The sequence below is a fragment of the Columba livia genome, chromosome 1, assembly GCF_036013475.1.
Source record: "Columba livia isolate bColLiv1 breed racing homer chromosome 1, bColLiv1.pat.W.v2, whole genome shotgun sequence".
Taxonomy (NCBI): Eukaryota; Metazoa; Chordata; class Aves; order Columbiformes; family Columbidae; genus Columba; species Columba livia.
Genome location: NC_088602.1, coordinates 88,954,397 through 88,976,551, shown reverse-complemented (window position 1 = coordinate 88,976,551; position 22,155 = coordinate 88,954,397). Strand labels below are relative to the sequence as shown.

The following is a 22,155-nucleotide window of genomic DNA, read 5'->3' as shown; positions in this document are numbered from 1 at the left end:
ACTCTAGCATCCCTCTGACATTTTTGCCATGTTTTTTTTCTTGTTGTCCTCAGCACTTGCTCTGGTACTTTTTGTGCTACGGAAACAGTATCTGTTCAAATGGAGGGAGCACACTGCGGGTTGAAACTGGTCGAGTTTGGCTATTTGGGCATGAAGGAGGGTTATCTCCGGAGGGGCCCTTACTCAGTGCCTCTGCATTCAGGAAGCTCGAAGCCTTTCCTGAGTCCAAGGAGGTTTCTGTGGAAAAATGCAGTTGGTGGCAGGCCAAAGCGTCACTGCTGATCTGGTGATAAAAATCCCCCTGCGCAGGAGGAAAGAGCCGTCCAGCTCTGGTACTCCACCCTCTAGCTCTACTCCTCTAACCGCATAAATTTACAGCCGTGGAATTTCACACATACACTTGATTTGGTAGGATTTTGTGAAATAGGCGGCATGGATTTCAGCTCTGCTTTCAAACCAGGTCAGACCTCGAGAAGTGTGGTCACCTAACTCTGTTGTTCTGCAGCTTCTGAGTCTTTAATGTGAATAAAACCAGACTGTCTTGTTTTCTTCTCCAGTCTGGAGGCTTAAGCATATGGTATAGTCGTACACCTAGGCTTGCTGTAGATTTTTTGTAAAAGCAAACTAAAAACAGAAGAGGCAATTCCAGATGGGTATTAAGTTCTGCAAAACCATGGCAGTTTCATTATATCTAAAATGTAAAGTTTTAAAAAAATAAGCAGAAACAAAACTTGTTTTAATTTGTCAAAGTTGAGTAAGTTCAGATCCTGAAAAGAAAATGATGAGACGGAATCAAATACTGTTTTCATTTTCATTTTATTCTACCCCAAGAAAGGTCCTTGAGAGGGTAAGCAAAGGGTATTTTTGAGTACCATTATAGTGATGTGTGGGGTTTTCTTATAAAGTAGCAGAAATTATGAGAAGGCATCTTTAACTCCATATGAAAGGTATTATTGAGGTTTGATTGTGGGGTGGCAATAAAACCGTGGCAGATATATTGTTAACCCCTTCTCCCCCCGCTTCCCCTATCAGCCCCTCCCTCTCCACCCTTCCCACTAAGGACACGTGATTGAGAGGGAAAGAAGGGCAGAGATAAGAGGGTTGGAAAAATTAAAAATGTTTTACTAATGCTACTAATAAAAATAGAGAAAATAATACAAAATACACAAAACCAGTCTTGAAAGTCCTGGCAACTGCTCCGGCAGATGGAGGGCCAGCACCTGAAGTCCTGGACTGGACTCTGCAGCCAACTGGAACTGGATTCAGTCTGTCACTAGGCCTCAGTTCACAGGGACGATTCGCAAGGTCCTCTCCTAATGTCGACCGTAAGGAAAAGGGAAAAAAAAGGGACGAGATCCTCATGGTCTCTCACTTTTATATGAAGTATCACATGAATGGGATGGAATACTCAGTTGGTCAGTTTTTGGTCACCTGTTTCTTGTCACCCCTCTCACGAGATGTACATCCATCCTTATCAGTGACCTCACACTCCATTGCTGTGTCTACCAAAACATGTATCTAGCTTTTCAGGAAAATGCAGCTAATAAGAAGGCTTTAGCTGACAGGCAAATTCACTAAAAGAGAAACTTGTTTTTAACAAAACCAGGACAGGTATCTAGACAGGGAGTTAGTTCTGTATCACTCATGAGTGAAGAGTCATGCATTCATCCTAGCCAGCCTGTCTTGAATGCTCATGAAACAAACTACTATGCCTGTGTCAAACATGACCTGCAAGTTAGTAGCAGGTAAAATACATACCCAATGTGGTATACTAGGCATTCCTAATAAGTGAGTGAAAAGAAGCGATTGTTGTACATTTCAAGAGCAGTAACCAGAAAGGACTGGTGATTGATTTTTCTCTAAAGGCAAGATTAAATAGCACAATACAGCATTGTGAAACTTTCCTCTCTGATTTAGAGAGAATTTTGATCAAAATGACAGGCCAGCTCAGAATTTCCCCTGGAAGTTCCATGGCACAGAGCCAGGAAGTTGTATTTTAAATACACAGAAGTGCTTTGATATGATTTTTGGGTTGTTTCTCTGTACTAAGTATTTTGGATTTCCATGGGGAGAGTCTAAGTTATATTTGTAGCAGTCCAAACTACATTTGATGTTTCCATTTTCCAAGCGCAATGAAATTGCACTGTTTCATCACTCCCTTAAAATCTGAAATAGTAGGTTAGGATCAATGTAGAGTTCATAGGGGGTGCATCTGCCTGCATATATATACATATATATGTATTTATGTTTGTGTACTTCATTTATTAGAAATCTTTGGGGCATTTTCAATCACATATATGATTCCTGTATGGGAGTAACTTTATCTTGACACTGATGCCACCTGAAATAAAGGCACTTGATTCCAGAGTCAGTGGAGCTGGAACTCACCACCAGGTAGCCAAGGAGCCATCAGCAGTTTCTGCTTCATTGGGGCTTATGTCTTGTACAGCTGGAAAACTATTAACCAGCTGTCAGGACTACCAAGTTAAGCTTTCAAACCAGGGCATTGCAGTACAGGTTCTTAACTCTGCCCTGTTGCATATTTATATTCACAGAACTATCTTCCAAATAAGAGAGTAAGCGTATTCCCTACAGTTTGGGTAGAAGGCCTAGATTAGGGGTGTCAAACTCATTTTCACTGGGGGCCACATCAGCCTCACAGTTGCCTTCAGAGGACCAAATGTAATTTTAGGGGTGTATAAACTCCTGCGTTTATACAGTCCTGAAATTACATTGGGACCTTTGAAGGCAACCGCAAGGCTAATATGGCCCCTGGTGAAAATGAGTTTCACACCCCTGGCCTAGATAGTCTACATAGACCACATACATAGTCTGTGAATCTGTCTGCATGAATGCAGGCAAATCCCAATATGCTCACAAAATCTATCTGTAAAACAATATTCTGACAACATTTTTCAGCATAAACAGGATTTTAAATTACCAATAACCAACAGTGCTTCACCCCGCTTTGCCCACCGTGAACGTTAGTAGATGCATTCTGTCTTTTTTCCTGCATTTGACTAAACAGTGAACGTGCGCTGTGAGACTGAGGACTCGTGAAATAATACGCGTTCTGAGTTTGGTGCTGGATCCTGTTCCTTAGGAAGCCACTGGCCATTCTCGTCATGGGATAAATGATAATTGACAGCAGCATCGGCCAGGGTGACTAAAAACATGGAAATAACAAAAGCCATGTTGAGAGTATCCTGGTGGCTTTCAGGGGAAGGTCAAAAAAAACAAGCCAACAAAACAAGTACAGACACTGCAAATAGTGGAATTATTTCATGAAGCTTAGGTAGCCCCTGGTGGCTGATAAAAGTTAGTTATTCCGCAAGATTTTTTTTTTTTATTAGTTGACTATACATATGAATACATTGAGTTTTCCCTGGCAAGACACGCAGCAGAATTTCAAGCACCAAACCCCAAATTTTTAATGAAGTTTGGTGTTTGGTACATTACTTGTAAAGAGAGAGACTCACCAAGCTGGCTGTGGGATGTGTCAGCCCTTTGTTTTTCTGCTGTAGACAGTGCCAGAGCTCAGGCCTCAGAACCTTAATTTATCTGACAATAGCACCACTTTCATTTATAATGTAATATGAGGGTTCCTGCCTAGGGTCCAGGTAATAGATGGCTGTAGATATACTAGATTCAGACACAGGGTCTGGTTGTATCTCCTCAGCCTGTGAAGTTTTCCTTCTCCTTACTGCTTGACCATTTGTTTTGATCCCTCTGCTCCACCATCACAAGAGTTCATATCACTGCTCATTGTGCTAGATTTGAGGGGAATCCTGCTGGAAGTACCTCTGCAAAAAGTGCTTGTATGGGTGGGATTTTTAAGCAGAACCATTTCACTGCATAATGGCATTTAAAGGATAATGTGTGTGTAATGCATTAGAGAGGTGGGACTTGAGGGTGAGAGTTAATTTTGCTGATACAGAAATTTATTAAACTTTGCAAGCAGCAGGTCTACAGCTCTAGGCATTGAGGAAAAAATGTTCATTCTTTGTTTTCTTTCGTTGTTTTTACTGTTAAAGTTGCATTTAGCTATAAAACTTGGTCCTTATTTATGGTAACCACCCCAGTCGGGTACACAAAGCACAGTGGAGAGCTGCTGTCATTGCATGTCAACAGCTCCAGTAGTTTAGGCCTTCAGCCACGGCCCTGAAGCTGTGAGGCAGTAGCGCTGCAAAGCTGTTGAGAAGGTTGGAGGTCTGACCTGACCCATTGAGACTGGGACTTTGGGACAAACAGCGAGTTTCTAGTGGGTTTGTTTGTTTGTTTGTTTGTTTTTCTTGAGAAAAAGCAATGTCACAGCCCCTGTAAGGAAACACCTTGCGCTTAATGTTTTTTCTGCATTGCCCTGTATTTGAATTATGCTTTTCTGCTGCTGTCACAGGAAGATTTCTTGGCCAGACAAGGCAGAGGCATGTGTATCCATTTTTGCTTTATAGTGATAAGTTTGGGGCATTTCACGGTGTTGTAAAAGGCACAAAAGGTGAACCAGTTTACCCAAGTGCTCAAATGAATAAATGCTCAAATGTAGAATGTCCTGAGTTGGAAGGGACCCTCAAGGATCATCGAGTACAACTCCTGTCCCTGCACAGGACAACCCCACAGTTCACACCGTGTGTCTGAGGGCGTTGTCCAGTCTCTTCTTGAACACTGTCAGGCTTGGGGCTGTGACACCTCCCTGGGGAGCCTGTTCCAGTGCTCCACCACCCTCTGGGGGAAGAACCTTTTCCTCATGTCCAACCTAAACCTCCCCTGGCACATCTTCCCACCATCCCCTCGCGTTTTGTCACTGGTCACCAGAGAGAAGAGATCAGCGCCTGCCCCTCCTCCTCCACTTGTGAGGAAGCTGTAGCCGCCATGAGGTCTCCCCTCAGTCTCCTCCAGGCTGAACAAAGTGACTGCTGCTGTTAGTGGTATTTGACAGGTATTTTTAAGGTTGTTATCCTATTAACAAATCTGCTTGTGACTCTTGATGTAAAAGTTTCATTGACATACTGCAGTGACTACAAACATACTGGAGGAAAACAAAATATATGTCCTTCTGGTGTTAGACATGACACTTAAATTGGAAAATCTCTTGAAGAGAGATTTTCTCTCTCCAGTCTGCCCAAAGTTGCTATCTTGATGTGTCTTGGGGGCAAGGAAAGATAACAACATTTTCTGTCTCCAAAATTTTCTTGTTGTTAAGCTTTCTGGTCTTCTAGCATTTGTTCCTACAAAGCTTTACAGTTGACATTTCAGTTTGTTTTGCCATTACCATAATGTTGTGAGGATTACTTACTTTGCAACACTTGGCCACAGTTCCTTGCAGTTTGATCCAGGACTTGCCACTAAGTTTAATCCTTTGGTAGGGAATGGCTTCACATCTATTTCTATCTGACAAATCTTCTTCAAATAACCTTTGTTTTACTGTCTTTGGACATTTTTAAATCTGTTACTTCTCTTGATATGAAGAGATTCTTAAATCTTTGAGCTATGTAGCTTAGTTATTAATCTCTTGCATAAATGTTAAATTAGTTTAGGCTCTATATTTGTCCATGGATCTAAGTCGTCTTAAAGCTTCAGTTTCACCCACGATTCTTCCTGCTTCAGAAATCTGTGCATGAAGCCTCTGATGCTTATTTTGTCACTTGCCCACCCTGTCCTCTGTATCTTGGCCAGGGCGCAGACCAGCTGTTTACCACTTCTGCTCATTCTTTACTGCACAGTAAGGTCACCTTGCCCTTTCTTCTCACCTACCGTAACTTCATGGTTATCACTGCTCAGCAGCTTCAGGTGGGATGCACAAGCACAACAGCACATGAAGAGTTGGAGTGGATTTCCAGAATCCATTGTAGACACAGAGTTAAAAGTTAATGTCTTAGCTGAAGGCTAGAGAACACTTCCCTGTTTTGGCACTGTATTATTATATGGAGTTGAAAAGTACATAAAAATACCAATTTCTTGGCCTTCACTCTCTACCATTTGTCTGTGTATGTTTTCTTGTTTGCTTCAGCTATGGACCTTTCCTTTGTTCGTATTCAGTTTTATGCCTTAAGGCATCTATTTAGTAGTTTTTACTAGTTAAAATCACTTGCAGTATATATATACACTAAGATTTTTACAAGATCTGTCACCAAAGCTGAGTACCTTCAGAAGAACCAAGTGGGTTGCCCTTTTATTAAGTTTTGCATTCAAGTCTGCTGATTATTCCTTGGCTTAGATTAAGTAGTGCTTTTGCATGATCTTCTGTGCAGCTGTTGGGCAAGTTACCTTCTGATTTGAATCTGAATGTGTGCATTCAGTTTACTGGGGATAAAACTTCCCGGTTGTAATCTTTCCTGTTGCTAAAGTTTAACTGAAGTTGATGGATGTTGATACTGGTTGAGTATTCAGCATAATAGAGCATATATGGGGAATCTTTGAAATGCTTCTTATGGAGTCCGGGTTCCAGGAGATCTTCTGGGAGGGATTTGCCTGGTGGTGAAGACTGCAAAGCTGGGAGCATGGGGACTTCCTGAGTTAGGTGAGAGGCGGAGTGAAGCGATGGGGAGAATGGAAGCAAAGGCCAAGGCAAATTTAAGTTAGGTGTCTATTAACTGGCATGCTGAGGTGGCACTTGCCATCTTGTTGGGGCAATAGTACAGCACTTAGACAAGGAAATGCAGTAGCTCAACTTACCCTTGTGGTCAGGGGGGAAATCTGAACACCCTCTCCAGGGACCATTCCTACTCCCTACAACTACTATTCAGTGGTGCATCGTGCTGAATGGCTTGAGTGGGTGGATGTTCTTTATAGTAGTCAGACCTGCCTTCAAAAGGTAGCTGCAGACACCAACTGGCCAAGTGCTTTTGGTTTGGGTTACATCTCCAGTGCAAGGAACTAAACCATGTTATTGTAAACTAAACTGATTTTTTCCTCTATTTTTTCCCTGTAGCCTCGTCACGTATTCAACATGCTGAAGAAGTATGTGCGTGCTGAGCAGAAGGACAGACAGCATACTCTCAAACACTTTGAACATGTCCGCATGGTAGACCCAAAGAAAGCTGCCCAAATCAGATCTCAGGTAATCTCCACTGAGGATTAATGGGGTCATGTTTGTTCATAACCATTGTGAAACTTCTGTGCACCTGTTTTTTCAAAAATACCTGACTCCCTTCTGTGGGCAGCTACATGCAATAAAAAATGATCTGCTTTTTGGCAGAAGATTAGGGCAAAGTTATGCAGGAGTAGGGTGGGTATAATTTGTATTCTGAGAAAAACTGAAAAGCAGGTTTTCTGTCTGTCCAGACAGTGAGTCAGTCATGAGCATTTCCTGAGGAGCCCTCCAGTGCATTAATGCCCAGAGCCTTTATTAGTGCTTTGGTAAATAATATGTTTGGGAAAATGTCAGTAATAGATTTAGAGACCACACGTGATGATGCTTCCCTCAGCTGAAATGGCAGAACCAGAATGGTTTAGCCACCTGACTGCAACCAACCTTCCTGTCATCCTTGCAAAGGTACTTGTAGTGCCTATAAATGTGATTACTGCGAGGCACTTGAGTTTAACATGTTCTTTCAAAATAGGCACTGTAGTTCGTGGCATTTTAACTGCTGAATGTTACTGCAGTCCTCAACGCGTATGTTTTGGAAGAGCTTTTATGTTGTCTTTGTGAATCATGGAGGGTGAAAAATAAAAGAAAAAAAAAAGACTGAAAAAAGGCTTACAAAAAGGCAATTAAAATTGCAGGCATAATGGATAAGCTGTAAAAAAACATGCCATAATCTGCAGAATCAGCCACTGATCCACCTGCAGGATGCAATGGGAAGCACTGTGTTCCATCCACAGTTTTTGAACTGACTGGCATAACGAAAAGCCAAATCAAAACCATATATCTCTCTGAATGGCACAATTTGCATATTAGACTTCTCAAACATCTATTCCAGCCATACTTGTACATTGAGGTCATGCTGTCTTGAAAAACATGAGGTTTAGTTTTTAAAACACTGGATTATTTAGTAACAAAAAGCAGTGAAGTTTTGCAGGCTACAGCTTGTGTGGCAGCACAGATGAAAAATGAACACTGACGTTTAGGTAGGAGAAGTGCAGTGAATTGCTTATGGTATCATCATAGGAATGGGTATTTCTACAGTATCTTTGCTTCTTGAATTGCCAGGAGCTTGGGGGAATGTAGGTTGGAGGATCTGATGGGGAATTTTTTTCAGTGGAAAATGGAAAATGAAATATTTTATTCCAAAGCATAAATACTGTATTTCAGTTTGAAGAAATTTTACTCTTCTTCCACGAAATTGCTCTCCACAAGCCGTTTTCCTCTTTAGGCCTAATTGCCCTGTCAGTCTTCTAAGATGGCACCTCAGTTTCTGTTTCTACTGAAGAGAGGTGACACCTGTGGAGGGCACCCTGGGGGAGTCTATATCATGGGATGTCGTGACTGAACCCATAGCAGTGTGCGGGAACCTGAGGCAACAGACTTGTAATCACATGAGATAGTACACTAATGCTTCTAGGTGGAAATATTTCTGTTTTCAGCTGAAAATGTTTGCAAATGTTTTTAAATGTTTTTACCTAGGAAATTGGAGCTTTTTTTTTAATTTCAGAAAGAGCTGCTTTGTTTTGTAATATTAGGTTAACAGGAAAAAAAAAAGCTGACACGTTTTGATGCAACAGTCATTGTGCCTCACTTGGCTTGTGTGTTATGTGGAAACTTACGGGTGTGGGCAAATGTAAGTGTTATTGAAGGATAAATGAGGCTGTGGATTTCTGCCACAATGGCTGCTTGTGTACATGCTCTGCCTCACAGCACATGTAAACTCTGCTTTAAATTACTGCATTCCCATGGGATTTCAGGTAGTTACTACGAAAGAGCAACTAGAACACCATTTTTGTGGCAGCTGTAGGAGAGAGGTGAATTTTGCAATGGATTTTACAGTTTCAGTCCCTAGAGCATACTGAAATTTTATCCCTAGCACAAGCGAAAACGGTCTTGCTCTCTATAATGTAGAAAATTTGTAATAATTAGCAGTAGTCTTTCCCACCTTAAAATACTTTTATTTCCGTAGGTTATGACACATCTACGTGTGATATATGAACGCATGAACCAGTCTCTCTCCTTCCTCTACAATGTACCTGCTGTGGCAGAGGAGATCCAGGATGAAGTCGGTATGTAAACTATTAGTGTAGAAAAAAGGGAGATATTTCTGTGAAGAGTTACCACCAAAAGCAAAAATACAGCATCTTACTTGTCCTATTGATATACTATCCCAGCTGAAAAATAGGAGAGTAAACTTACTGATGTTCTTACATTATAAATTAAATTATAATGATTATTTGGAAGACAAATCTTATATAATTCATGCAGCAGCATCATATTATTCTTAATGTTTTCCCTGAAATATGTTAATTTGCATTTGAAGCCTCCAAGCTATATGGAAGCAGCTATTGACAATGGTGTTTAGCAAATCCTTCCCAAGTTTGGATATTTAATTTATATGCTAAGTGTTTATGTCATCTAATGTAGACATTTTGGAAATCCCCCGGCTAAAAAGTTAGTTGCAGATGCAAACATCTGAGAAAAGCATCAACTGGAAGTTGCTAAGTGCACCTTGGCAGTATCTTACTGGTCATTGAGTTCTTGATTAGTTGGTCGAATGTGTGTTTCCTCTGCTCCCATTATTCCAGTGCGCAGGCTGGGCTGTGGACCAGTCAGGTAGCAACAGTCCCATGTCTGCATCTTCCTCAAGTGCTGTCCCAGCGGAGAGCTGTGAGAGAGAATGGTCTTTCCTCTCATTTGCGTTTTGCTTTTGGCTGTGGCACTGCTGCAACAGAGACATCTCCATCACAGCATTAGAACTCTGCTGTGTGATGCAACTGCAGTTAGGAAAGTTCTCTTAGCCTGTATTAATTTCAGATATAGCCACAGCTCTGGACATCATGATGCTAATGTGCTTCTTTAAGAAAAGTAATGCATGGATGAATGCAAATGCTGGAGATGGGATGGTCATTGTCTTTGGAACAACTTTTTTTTTCTCAAGATGTAATACTCTGCCAAATGGCAGTTAATGGGTTAGTTTCACAAATAACCAGCTTCGGCTGACTACGTAAATTATTGATGTCTTCAAAACACAGGAGAGGGAGGCATGCTGTTGCGGTGAGAATTAGGATGCATTAGGACACAGGGAGGGAGTGGACAGAGAGGAGTGGGGGATTCATTTGTCCAAAGCACACATTAGGGAGAAGAAGTGCTTCTGCTTGTGAGGTAGCTTGAAGGGGATGGGGGTGAGATCAGGAAGTTGGGGAAGAGTTTGGGAGGAAACAAAGAGATAGCTGAATTAGTCATTATCCTTCACCTTGTGCTTCTGTGCTCCACAGTTACAAGGCATAATCAGCAATCTCAGTATGTAGTTGTAGAGAGCTGTTCAGGGAAGAAAAATCAACACCTTATTGATCATTTGAAAGCATATCATTTCTGTAGCAAAAGAGATGCCAATATTGTTAGGTCTTCAAGATGCTCAGCTTGTTTTCTTTCTGCAGCACTATCATTCCCTTGGGTTTTTTGCTTGAAGTTTCTATTTCTTCTGTTATTGGTAATGGTAGTGCTTGTTGGTGAGGACATTCTTCTAAATTTTCTTCTCCCTCCTAAATATGGAAGTGGAATGGGAATTTCAGAGGCTTTGAAGTGGCATGGGACCAGAAGTCTATTAACTGCTAAGTGGTTTACAAAAATCTGACTCCTAATCTCAAATGTAATACTAATTTTTAGGGGGAAAAAGAGCCTAAAATTAGTAGGATATTATTTCATAATAAGATGAGAGAAGCTAAAATATCTCAAAAGAAGTATATCAGTCTCTCAAGTACATTTCCATACCTTGATTTTTTTGTGGGTTTGGTTATACTAAAAATTCTTCAAAGCATTGCAAAGTTTAAAGCGATGAAAAATAATTCTCATACTGGGAGTTACCAGGCAGCAAAAATTGAAGAAAGCACTATCAGACCTGGGCTGTACTAGATAAAATAGTTTTCAGTAATGACAAGAAAGTCTGTTCTCTTTCAGTATCAACATTCTCCTTGTTCATAACCTTGGCTGTATACTTGGGCTTGCATATCAGTTTTAATGAAAGTTTGTTGAGGTCATTCCCATCTGTTAAAGGAGACAATATCCTTCTAACTTGGAGCACTGATCAGTCTGTTTCAGATTCTGTTCTGAAATTATTCAGTTTCTTAGTCTCTGTACTCTTCCTAAACTCATGGAAAAGGAAATCTATTACAGCTGCCGAATTAGTGGAGAAGTAACATACTAACAAAGTTGCACTTTGTAACATCCCCAAGAAACATTACAACTCTCATTAAAAAGATAAATGTTTCATTAAATGCCTTTTGTTAGAACCATTGACTTAGAAAGTCTGAGTCAGTGGAAAAGTTGAAAAATAACCTAGATAAGAACATCTCACACGCACAGTGCCTGAATAATAAATGACATGTAAGGAAGCATAGTTGAAAATAGTTCTTCTCTTAGGCTGGGATGCAAGTTAGATGGCTAATGTTTTAGGTCAGATTTTTTGTTCATTATGCCTTCATTTTCTAGTTCCACGCTTTACTGCAGAGTTCTTCTTGAACAGTTTTCACCTTGAGGGATGAATAATCTTTGCTTTAGAAGACACAGCTCTGCCAAAGGTAGTTTTCCTCTGAATTGAGCAAGTAGTTCTGCGAGCAGCAACATGAATGAGATCTAGTTTCCTGTGAATTTCTACTGTGGATTTAATTAATCTAATATCTAATAATGTGTTGGTTTTTAAGTAGATTTTCTTGTTGCTAGAAATATTAGGCCCTCTTTTGTACAGTTTCTCCATTACTGTTATAGCTGTTGACAGATTTGAATCTCAGGTCTTGGGTTTTAATTATATTTTTAGAAACTAAACAATAAATACATATAAATTTCCCTTATGCCTTCCTGACAGTCCACTACCAAAGGTTCATCCATGAGAAATAGGTAGTATTCTGTCATTGAAAATGATATGTGCCTGAAGATAAAGTGCCCACTTCTAATTTCTGTCTGTTAATTTTGAAGTCTTTTTGCTGAGCAATTAACTGGAATTTTATGAAACGGAATCAAGGGGCATAGCAGCTGCATAGAGAATGCTTTCTTCAACAATCTGAAGATTTTTTTTCAATTAATGCTTGGTGGTCAGATGAATCACAATCCAGCAGTTTGGACATATGAAGTTCCTTTAAAATACAGGATATGTTTGAAGTTCCTATCTCAAGAGGCAAGTTTACAGCCATAGTTTTAAGGTACGGAATCCAAAATATGAAATCCAGCTTCTACACTAAAAGCAGCCTTTTGAAACTCCTGGTTGTATTCAGACCTCTGGCAGAGACAGTGACAAGAGGTTAGGGTAAAATTTAAGAGAGTTATAGTCCTTATCTGCAGGTGTTCATCACTGGTTGATGTTTGTTGACTTAGAGAAGATGCCTTGACTTGAGTATATAGATAAAGGGGAAGACCCACAGCACTCCAAAGGGTAGAACGCAGCACTTACACAAAGGGAGGGTTTTTTTGCTGAGCATTTGACCACGGTGTAATGTGCAAACACCCCATTAAGGCAACAGGCACATATTGCAGCAGCAGATTCCAGATGTGTAAGGAAGAATACTGCTGGCTGGCTGTTGTTCACAGTGTGGCCAGGCAAAAAGGATCAGTGTAAGAGTTGCAGAAGGTCTGTCTGACCATGATTGTTAAGGTCAAAGCTTGGAAAGCATAAGCAGGTCACTTGTGTAGGAGACCATTTGGCATTCCAGCTGCAAATGATTTCTCAGGGGGCAGTGATGCAAATGTGCTACAAACCAGGTCACTCTCAGCATCTGATGTAGTTGTTGGTGTTAAGTGCTGTTTCTTGTGGAAAGGAGTATGCCCCATGAATAGGAGAGTGGCACAGAAACCTGAAAAGATATATTTATTTGCGCACTGTAGGTGAGCAGATTATTTGGTTACCCTTGGTGTTTGTACTCACCTTTTTCCTCTGATAAATCTCATATACTGTTCATGTACAAAAAGCTCAGAGAGAGCAATGGCAGACTGTAAGAGAAATCAGCAGTTCCTTTGAGCACGTCCTGCATTAAAGCCTTATTTGATTAGACTGCTTATCCATGTATGTAAGAGGCAATTTATTGCTGGGAGTGACACAGCAGGCACAGCTTCTGGATCAGAAGCTACGTCAGAGCTTTGTGCATCAGTTAAATGGCAGGCGGTGAGCTGAATTTTTAATTCTGTCTTTGCTGCTGTATTTCCGAACTGATGTCCTCAACTCCATGTTTTCTAGCCCACCACTGATGAAATATTCAGCACTGCCTACTGCGGTAGTATGGTAACTAAGCTCTGAAACATTCCGTGATGAGCAATAAGTAAAAGCATATGATTTCATCTGTCCCTTGACAAATAAAAATCAAGCTGCTATTATTTTGTTATTCTGTTCACTGTGCCTGCCCCATTCTTCTGCAGCATGTTCTGGATGCCACATTCACATTATATAGCTGGAAGACAGGACAAACACAAGCAGACCCCAGGTCGCTGCTTGTGTTCAGATGCATACTCTGTGCTGTGGGTCATGTGCTATGTCAAATGTTTGTGTGCTTCAGCTTAGCATGACAAAATTTGAGCGAGTTTTGCTTCTTGACATTTGGTTCATAACTTCCTCTGATTTTTTTTTTTAAGTATTTTTAGAAAAAGCTGTAAATATAGGATGAGCTACAGAGTTTTAACCATTAGTTTTAACCATTTAACCATTTAACCCTATACCTGTCAGTCTGTATCTGTGGAGGGCAAAGTTAGTGGTACTTCAGCTGGCTCTGGTCTTTCAGCATTTATAAAACTAATTGTTGATTTATTGTTTCTAGCTGGTAATTTGACCTGCAGTCAGTCCACAGCCTTGCTGCATTTCTTGACATGAGTTGAATTAGGATATGCTGTTCTCCATTCATTCTGTGCTATCCTTCTTAAGAAGTTGTGGGGGCATCAGCTGCTTGGCACTGACTGACAGTCCAAAATGACAGCCATTGTGGTTTGGGCATTTATATTGCAAAACCAAAACACACCCCTGGGGGCTTTGCAAAAGCAAATTCTGTGTCTGTCCTGTGTGGTGCCGTTTGTGATTTTCTTTGTCCTCTCCCTTAAACTGTTATGTTTTGAATATGTAATTAGTAATGTCTTTCAGACTGTAGCGGGACCTTGTACTTTCTGTCTTAAGATTTAGCTGATGGGAGGAACTCTGCTTTCAAAAAATATATAAAATCATGAAGCAATGTGTAGGATCTCTGCGCCTTTATTTGAAGCTGAGTTGCCATATTGAGGTATCAGAATAACGGAGGGAGGTTGACATACATTGAATGTGTCAATAGCTTGTTAAAAGGATGTTGTAAGGTATCATTCATACCAAGTAAGAACAGTAATTACCTTATAGCTCAATTTCAGTACATCGCACTAGAAAATTCTTGAAAGTGCTTATTGGTCAGGGAGGTGGCAGTTCCAGTAGTTATAAAAATATGTAGTTGAGGAAGGTTGGACAATTCCTGTTAAATTTTGTACTTTCTGCCATTCTGGAGATCAATGGAATTGTTGTTTCTAAATAGCCCAAGGCACTTGGCTTGTACTTGAGAGGGAGCATCTTCCGTTTTGGCCACAGAGGAGAGTCATCTTTGCCAAACTGTGAGTGTTGAATCCCTTTAAATCCAGCACATTTTTCCATGGCAGCAATTCTTTCATTCAGATTCAACTGGTATATCTACACCATATAGAAATTTCTCTGTAACAGATTTAAACAGATTTTCTGAAAGTAGTGCAATTATGTGCAGGTCTTACCCTAAGGTACTGTAAAACCTTCCTTCTAGTTTCCAAGAGACTGGTGTTTCTGTGCTGTACCGTGCAGGCTTCCTGGTCTTCCCTGGCTGCTCTGCCCTTTTTGCCTGTAAGGATAATGCAACTGGAACATGCAGTCGAAAGCTGCCTTCAGAGAATATGTATCTGCACAGGTACCCGGGAGTGACTTCCAGCACGATGTGCTTTCTCCCCATAATAGACTTGGCAATTTGTGCGTATCCAGCAACCTTAGTTTTCCAAAGAAAAATTTGAATTTTCTTGAAGTGGTTATTTACATTTAATCTTCTCCCTTGAAGCCCTATAGCATTCAGTTGAATAAATGATTTGTTAGAACTCTAGCAAAAACTGTATTGCTGGGTCAGTGGTTAAAAATAGCAGAGTTCTTCCACAAAAGCAAATGAATTCTGTGTTAAGCTTTGCACGGCAGCGTTTAGAGAGGGTCTTTTTATGCTTAAAAACTGACATATGACCGAGCTGAACTGCCTGTGAGCAATTAAGACCTCTTCCACCTAAGGACATAATTTTTTAAAGCACACTTAGCTTTTTTTTTTTTTTTACGTATATAAATACACACACCCTTCTGTTTTTTTTTTTTTTTAGATGATTTATTTTTAATCATCACAAGCTTATGGTCTTTATTAAGCCATCAGTTTTGTCACTTCATTACCTCTATAAAATATTTTTATAGTTATTTAAATGCCATAAATAGCTCAATAAGATACCATTGAGCTATTTGTTGTAGCAAGGTGATGTAGTTTTTTTATGTGGGGAATCAAGCAGTGTCACAGAATCACAGAGTGACTGAGGTTAGAAGAGGCATCTGGAGGTCATCTGGTGCAGGACCCCCAGCTCAAGCATGGCCACCCAGAGCAGGTTGTCCACGATGATCTCCAGATGGCTTTTGAATATCTCCAAGGATGGAGACTCCACAGCCTCCCTGGGCAACCTGTGCCAGTGGTTGGTCACCCTCACGGTAAAAAAGTGTTTCCTGAGGTTCAGACGGAACCTGCTGTGTTTCAGTTTGTGCCCCTTTCCTCTGGTCCTGCCAGTGGTCACCACTGACAAGAGCCTGGCTCCATCCTGTTTGCATCCTCCCTTCAGGTATTTTTATACACATTGATGAGATCCTCCCCAAGCCTTCTCCAGGCTGAACAGTCCCAGCTTTCCCAGCCTTTCTTTGTGAGAGAGATGCTCCAGCCCCTTCTTCATCTCTGTGGCCTTTTATTGGACTCTCCAGTGTGTCCATGTCTTTCTTGTAGTGTGGCCTCAGCAGTGCTGAGTGGAGAACAAGGATCATCTCCCTTAACCTGCTGGCAATGCTTTGTCTCTTGCAGCCCAGGTCACCATTTGCTTTCTTTGCAGCATGAGCACATCACTCATGTTCAACTTGGTGTCCATCAGGACCCCCAGGTTCTTTTCTGCTAAGCTGCATTCCAGCTGGTCAGTCCCCAGGATGAACTGGTGCATAGGGTGGTTCTTCTCTAAGAGCAGGAATTTTCATTCCTTGTTGAACTAACTGTCCTCCCTTTGTGTGTTCCATTTTAGTAGGCAAAGGTGATTGCCAGCTGAAATGACAGTTCTGTGTTGCTGATGCTTTGTAAATTCTGCACGCCATTCAGGAGCTTGGAAGAGCTGAAGGGCCTCAGGTACTTCTCCAGGTTGGAGGCTCAGCTCTGTCTGCTAGTAAAATATGTCCTTTACTGCAGCTTAGGATAGAAGGAAAAACATCCTGGAAATAGATCGAACATTTTCCTCTTCTAAGCATCTCTTATCTTCTGTCCAGATTATTTAACTGTCATAGAAAATTGGGCAGAGAATAGCAGATGATTAAAATAGATATAAATGTACTTCACTGACATTGATGTTCTCAAATGCTTTCATTAGTAGCATACTGTATCCTCCCCATCTTTTGTAGCTAAATGTTCTATTGTATCTTGTCTTGGGCACTAATATTCTTCAGAAAATACATGAATCCCGATTTTTGTGTGCACAGGCCCTCTTTTAATCTCATAAATATTGTGAACATGACTTTAGTCAGTAAAAGAATCAACTTCTTCCAGATCTTACAGATAATGTCAAAAGGATAAATGGCTTCACCTGACTTCTGATTGGGATGGGTTCTTCATCAGGGAAAACATGGGACATCTTGTTTTCCATTTGCTTTTCAGACACTTCATCAGAATAAAAAGCTCTTATGATGTTCATTAAGAGCATATTTTTCCAGTGGTTTGAAAAACGCTGTTCTGTTTCACTTGCACCTCTAAGGAAATCTGGTCTCGTGATCCAAGTGTTAGAATGAAAACCAGGAACTTCTCATAATAATTATGGACTTGTAGATTTTAAACAAAGTAATTTTAAATTTTTCTGGTTATCTGCTATTTCAGTGGGTATTTCAATCTTTCATTCAAAACAATTAATCCTTTAGCAGCAGAGGTTTAAAGTTGTTGCCTTCATTTTTTCTAAGGAGCTGATGGCTGGAGCCCTCTGCCCTGCATTGGTACATTCTTCTTGAAGTCTCTATTCTCTTGTCTTTTGTGTTCCTCTATTCTGAAGTATTTTTTCATGGACACTTCTCTTTAAATAACAAGTTATCATCCTCACCACGAGTCCCACAGGAAATTTATTACCAAGAGACCGCTCTGGACTCACAGTGGCAGCAGGTTGAGGCTGGTACCGTGTCTATTTCACATGTTTGTTTTTTTAAATACCTCTCCAGAGCAGTCTACAGGTGACCTTTTTTCATCCTAGAATTGAGAAAAAATGCACTAAGTTTTAAATAACTGTCCAATGGTTGGTTGTATGCACTCCTATTTTTTCTCGTTTGATTTGGTACATGGAGATGTGCGGATCTGATGAGCATTTTCTTCTAACTCTCCAGCCATTTCACGTGTCATTTTCTGGTGTTGAGGAGACAACAGGCTGAGAAATTCTTTCTTGGAGAGCATTGTTTGTGCTGGTAGAGGGGCTACAGTTGTTTGAAAATGTTGGACATATAGGAGTACATGTATTATTTTAAATCAGTATATTGGATATGCTTGATTTCAGAAAGCATCATAGCTCAGAATTACCTCAGTTACAGTTTGGTTCATAAACATCTATTTGATGATCTATTTGATTTCTTGCTCTGTTGTGTCTTCGCCATAAGTGAAAAAAATAAAAGCTGGAGCACTAGTTTTTGAGATTATACAGATAAAGCCCGTGGTGGTACTAAAATTTTTTTAAAGTCTGATTCTACTGTGTAATGAAGCAGAATGGTTTCTTTTGGCTTTTCTCTTTTGTATTTCCTGATAATTGCTTCTACCATTTTACTTTAAGGAAATAATAAGTTCATCATGTGTCACATTTAAGATGTCATTCTTTTATTGGATGGATAACTAAATTCTGAAAAAATCTTGCAGTTGTCCGGTTCACAAATACAATCTGAGAGCAGGTTGGCTCAGATGAGATGGACTCTGAGTGCTTCCATTCAGATGGGGAGGCGCCAGCTTGGCAAAACATTGGCCGCTCACAGAAATGTCATTATGCTTAGTTATTGAAAAATTTCTTGATGCACCGAATATATGTGTAATTTAATTCATAAATGTCTTATTCCTGTCCTCTTAAATCAAGTTAATGATGTCGGTGTCTGTGACTACTGAAGCAGCCCAAAGTTGTGGGACTACAAGTACTCCCAACAACAGCTTTCACTCAGTAGTTGCTGTTGAATGATGGTTTTTCTTTTCCCCATCACTTGCTTTGGAAATACAGTTGTGTCATTCTGTGTAATTCACTCTAAGTTCATATTCCTAATAGGAACTGGTAGATTGTGAAAGAAGGTAATTAATCATCTTAATTTTTTCATGCCAGCAACTTACAGGTGTCCAGTGAGAATCAGTTACAGACTGTTTGCACAAGCTATTTATTATAGCTTCATATGTTATAAATTAGAGAGCTAGTGTGTCAGTTGCTAATCTCAGAATGGTCTCTGGTATTTGTTGTCCAGAAAAATTATAACACCAAGTGTGAAATGCATCGCTATGGGCAGATATCCTGAGGAGGAGGGCTGAATATGCCACTAATGTCAATGATGTACTCAGTTTTGCTTTATTCAGACATAACTTTCTCTTCAGGTGTGCAGAGTGAAAATTCGTAGGTGCTTATTATGGCCAAGAATACCTGATATATTCTTGCTAGACAAGCTCTTGCTATTGGAATGAAAAGGGAAGAGAAATAGTGAGGGTATGTGATGTTACAGGACAGCTGTATTGATGGAAGTGTTGCAGCAATCTCCCAACAGCGAGTTCGCACACACGTGGCCTTACAAATGAAGCAATCTTTCATCAGTGCAGCTTTCTCCTGCTGCCTGGCTCTCGTATGCCCAATTTAATTGAAAAATTCATTTTCCTGAGTAGTGCTGCCTGGGTGGGGTTCCAGTCCTTTCACTGCTCTGCTTCCTGCTATTACATCATGCGTATGAAAAATGGCATAAGAGACATCAGAATAGGTCATATACCATTTAATAGATATATTTTCAAATTCAATAAATGGGTCTCTTTAGAATGCTCAGACAACCCAGGATACATTTGACCTATCAAGTGCTAAAAATGCAGTTAATGAACAGGCAAAATATATTTTATCTGGAAGAGTGCTGCACAGTTCAGTGTGGGTAAATTCTGATTTAAACTATTTTAAGTCAAATCAAAAATGTTCTCTTTTGCCCAAGGCAATCAGGTGCAATAAATTCATTTTCAGATTTTTATGTTTTTATGGATTATTTAATGATTTACAGGCTGCCTCAGAGTTCAGTACACATCAAAAATTGTTGTGAGATTCATAACTTTGACTTTTAGAAGTGTTTATATAAAATTACTGACTTTTCAGGTGTTACAAACTGATAGAGTTTTAGGTTCTAGTGCAGTTTTGGGTTTCACTGTGTATTATAAGGTCAGGAAATTGTTTTTACTAGTAAATAAGAGCAAGAAATAATTTATAAACAAATAAATAATTATTTGGGGGAAATAAGACAGTAAAATTCCGTAGCCATTTTTCATGTAAATGTTATTTTTGCAGGGCAGTTTCACTTCTGAGTCCTATAACCTACTTATTTAGGATGGAAATGTACTTGGCTTTTTCTGCTTCACCCAAGACTGGAGGAGCATAATGAATGCTGATTCATCTGGCAGAAATGTCAGTGACGTTGGGGGGGGAGGGCTGTTTATTTGTTGTAATTTAGACTCTCCAGTCTATCTGAAGTACTTAATGATATGTTAATTTGGAATTAAATGTGGAGTTAAATTTAAACCTCGGGAATTTGTCACCATGCCTTATGTGGATCAGGATAATGACATAGAGTGTATATTCTTGATTATGGTATAGAGTTTCAATTCATTTTTTCACCAAGCATTTTTTAATGTTTCCTTGTCTACCTTGATGTTAGGTTGCCATCATCTTACATGGAGAGGAACTCTCCATGTTAGTAAGGAAAAACTGTTTCATTCAGAATTTTTACCTGAAAGGATACCATTATATGTATGTGGGCTTTTTCTGCATTTTCCAGAGCTTTTGAGGCTGGGAATGGTGAACTATTTTGCTGAGACAATATTCTTAATTTAACCAAATTGAATGAGGAGAGGGTGAGAGAAGGGCAGGAGACCACAGAAATGGATAAAAAGGCTTGAAGTTGTGAAAGGGAAGAGCAGTGTCTCTGATTTCTATTTAATAACTCTTTTTCAAAGATAAACACAAGCTTCTGTTTTGGACTTACTTTATCCCACAAACTTCCTTAAATATTCTCTGCTTTGAACTGAAGGGGAAATTCAGCCATTATTCAGTTGACTGGCTGTTAAATATTAAAAAGTTATAAATGTGCACACATCTGTAGCCTTATATTGATATTTAATTGGAGTTAATAACTACTTCATGTAGCTGTCAGGTAGCTAAGGGTCTGTAGTAATTATCATATTGTTTCACTGAAGGTGGAGTGTCATAGTAGCCTTCTTACAAAATTAGACAAAATTTCAAGACCGCGAGTTTCACAACAGACTGTAAAAATGGGAGAGAATTGTTCTGGTTCTTTCTTGATGAAGTGGTATGGAAATTCTCACAGACCTTTGCTCAAAGCTCTCTGCAATTTCGCAGCCGTGTACAAAACTGAATTTGCATTGAAATTCATCCTTTACAAAAAAGCCGCCTTGGTCATGTTGAAATTTCCTTACATGGAAATCAATGTTTCCCTGAATTGGATCTTCCAAGCTTTCTCATGCTTTTGAACACTGTTCACTACCAGAAAGCTTGGTATAATTTGGTCTACATCCAAAAGAAGAACAATTGCATTCTAAGTTACACATATTTGGGGTTTTTTTTTATCATTTAAGTCAATTAGTCTGCAAGGGAAATCTAACTGCAACATTATTACATGTACCTGCTTACAGGAGGAGACTCGCTTGGGTTGTTTCTAAGGTGTGATTTGGGAAACATCGAAATCCATATGTGCTGAAAGAGAAGAAGCAGCAAGAAATGGGAAAGAAATGAAAGTGATAAAGTTGTTACTTTAAAAAAATATATTAGAAGCACGTTCTTTTTAGTATAGTTCTAAATATTGCAGTTGTTCTTAAGTTCAAATGTGTACTTCTTCTAAAGTTTGGTTCTTAGGCAACAGGGTGTTGTCTAAGACTATGGAACGGTTAGTATATTACTGACTTCTAGGAAAAATGTCTTAGGTCAGCTGTTCCATGATACTTTAAATATTCATTTTCTGAGAATGTGTAAATGGAAATGTCCTTTTACCTTAATGAAAAAGATTTTTATACACCTAAGAAATTTCTGAAATCTGGAAAACTACTGCTGCTCTTTACTCTTGCTCTAATTCTGATGTCTCTAAAAGACAGAAAATAAGAACTATAAAATACTGTTTTCTATGGTTCTTGCTCTTTCGGCCTCAGTTTAACCCTGAGAGAGAGACATATTGCACTGTGAAGGTTTCCATATAAGAAGACCTGTGGTGTAATTTCACATGCTAACCAGAAGAGAAGTAACTTAAATCTGATGCCATGGTCACATTTGTCTGTCAGTATGGATCTGAGCATTGCAGGTTGGGCTCATTTCCAGAATTTCAGTGTAATGACCCAGCATATTGCTCTTTCATCATCATCTTCAAAGCATGCAGGCAACAAAGCCACTCTCACACCTGCCAGTGGGCAGGTCACTGCCAAAAAAGTTCTTATCAGAGCTGTTCTCTGCATTAAATTTGACTTGTACTGTACAAATGGATTAGTTCAACACTGAATACCACATAATTGTGTTTTGCAGTTTGA

The 22,155-nt window shown here is 39.7% G+C and overlaps 1 protein-coding gene across 4 annotated transcripts in view; it reads left to right on the top strand.

Moving 5' to 3' along the window:
- APP (amyloid beta precursor protein) overlaps nt 1-22,155 on the top strand; it is a 222,680-nt gene that overhangs the window by 163,630 nt on the left and 36,895 nt on the right. For all 4 annotated transcript variants that reach the window (XM_065065694.1, XM_065065681.1, XM_065065689.1 and 1 more), the window contains 2 exons: nt 6,929-7,057; nt 9,054-9,153. In XM_065065694.1, coding sequence (XP_064921766.1) covers nt 6,929-7,057; nt 9,054-9,153 — 229 coding nt within the window. The remainder of the gene's footprint in view (nt 1-6,928; nt 7,058-9,053; nt 9,154-22,155) is intronic.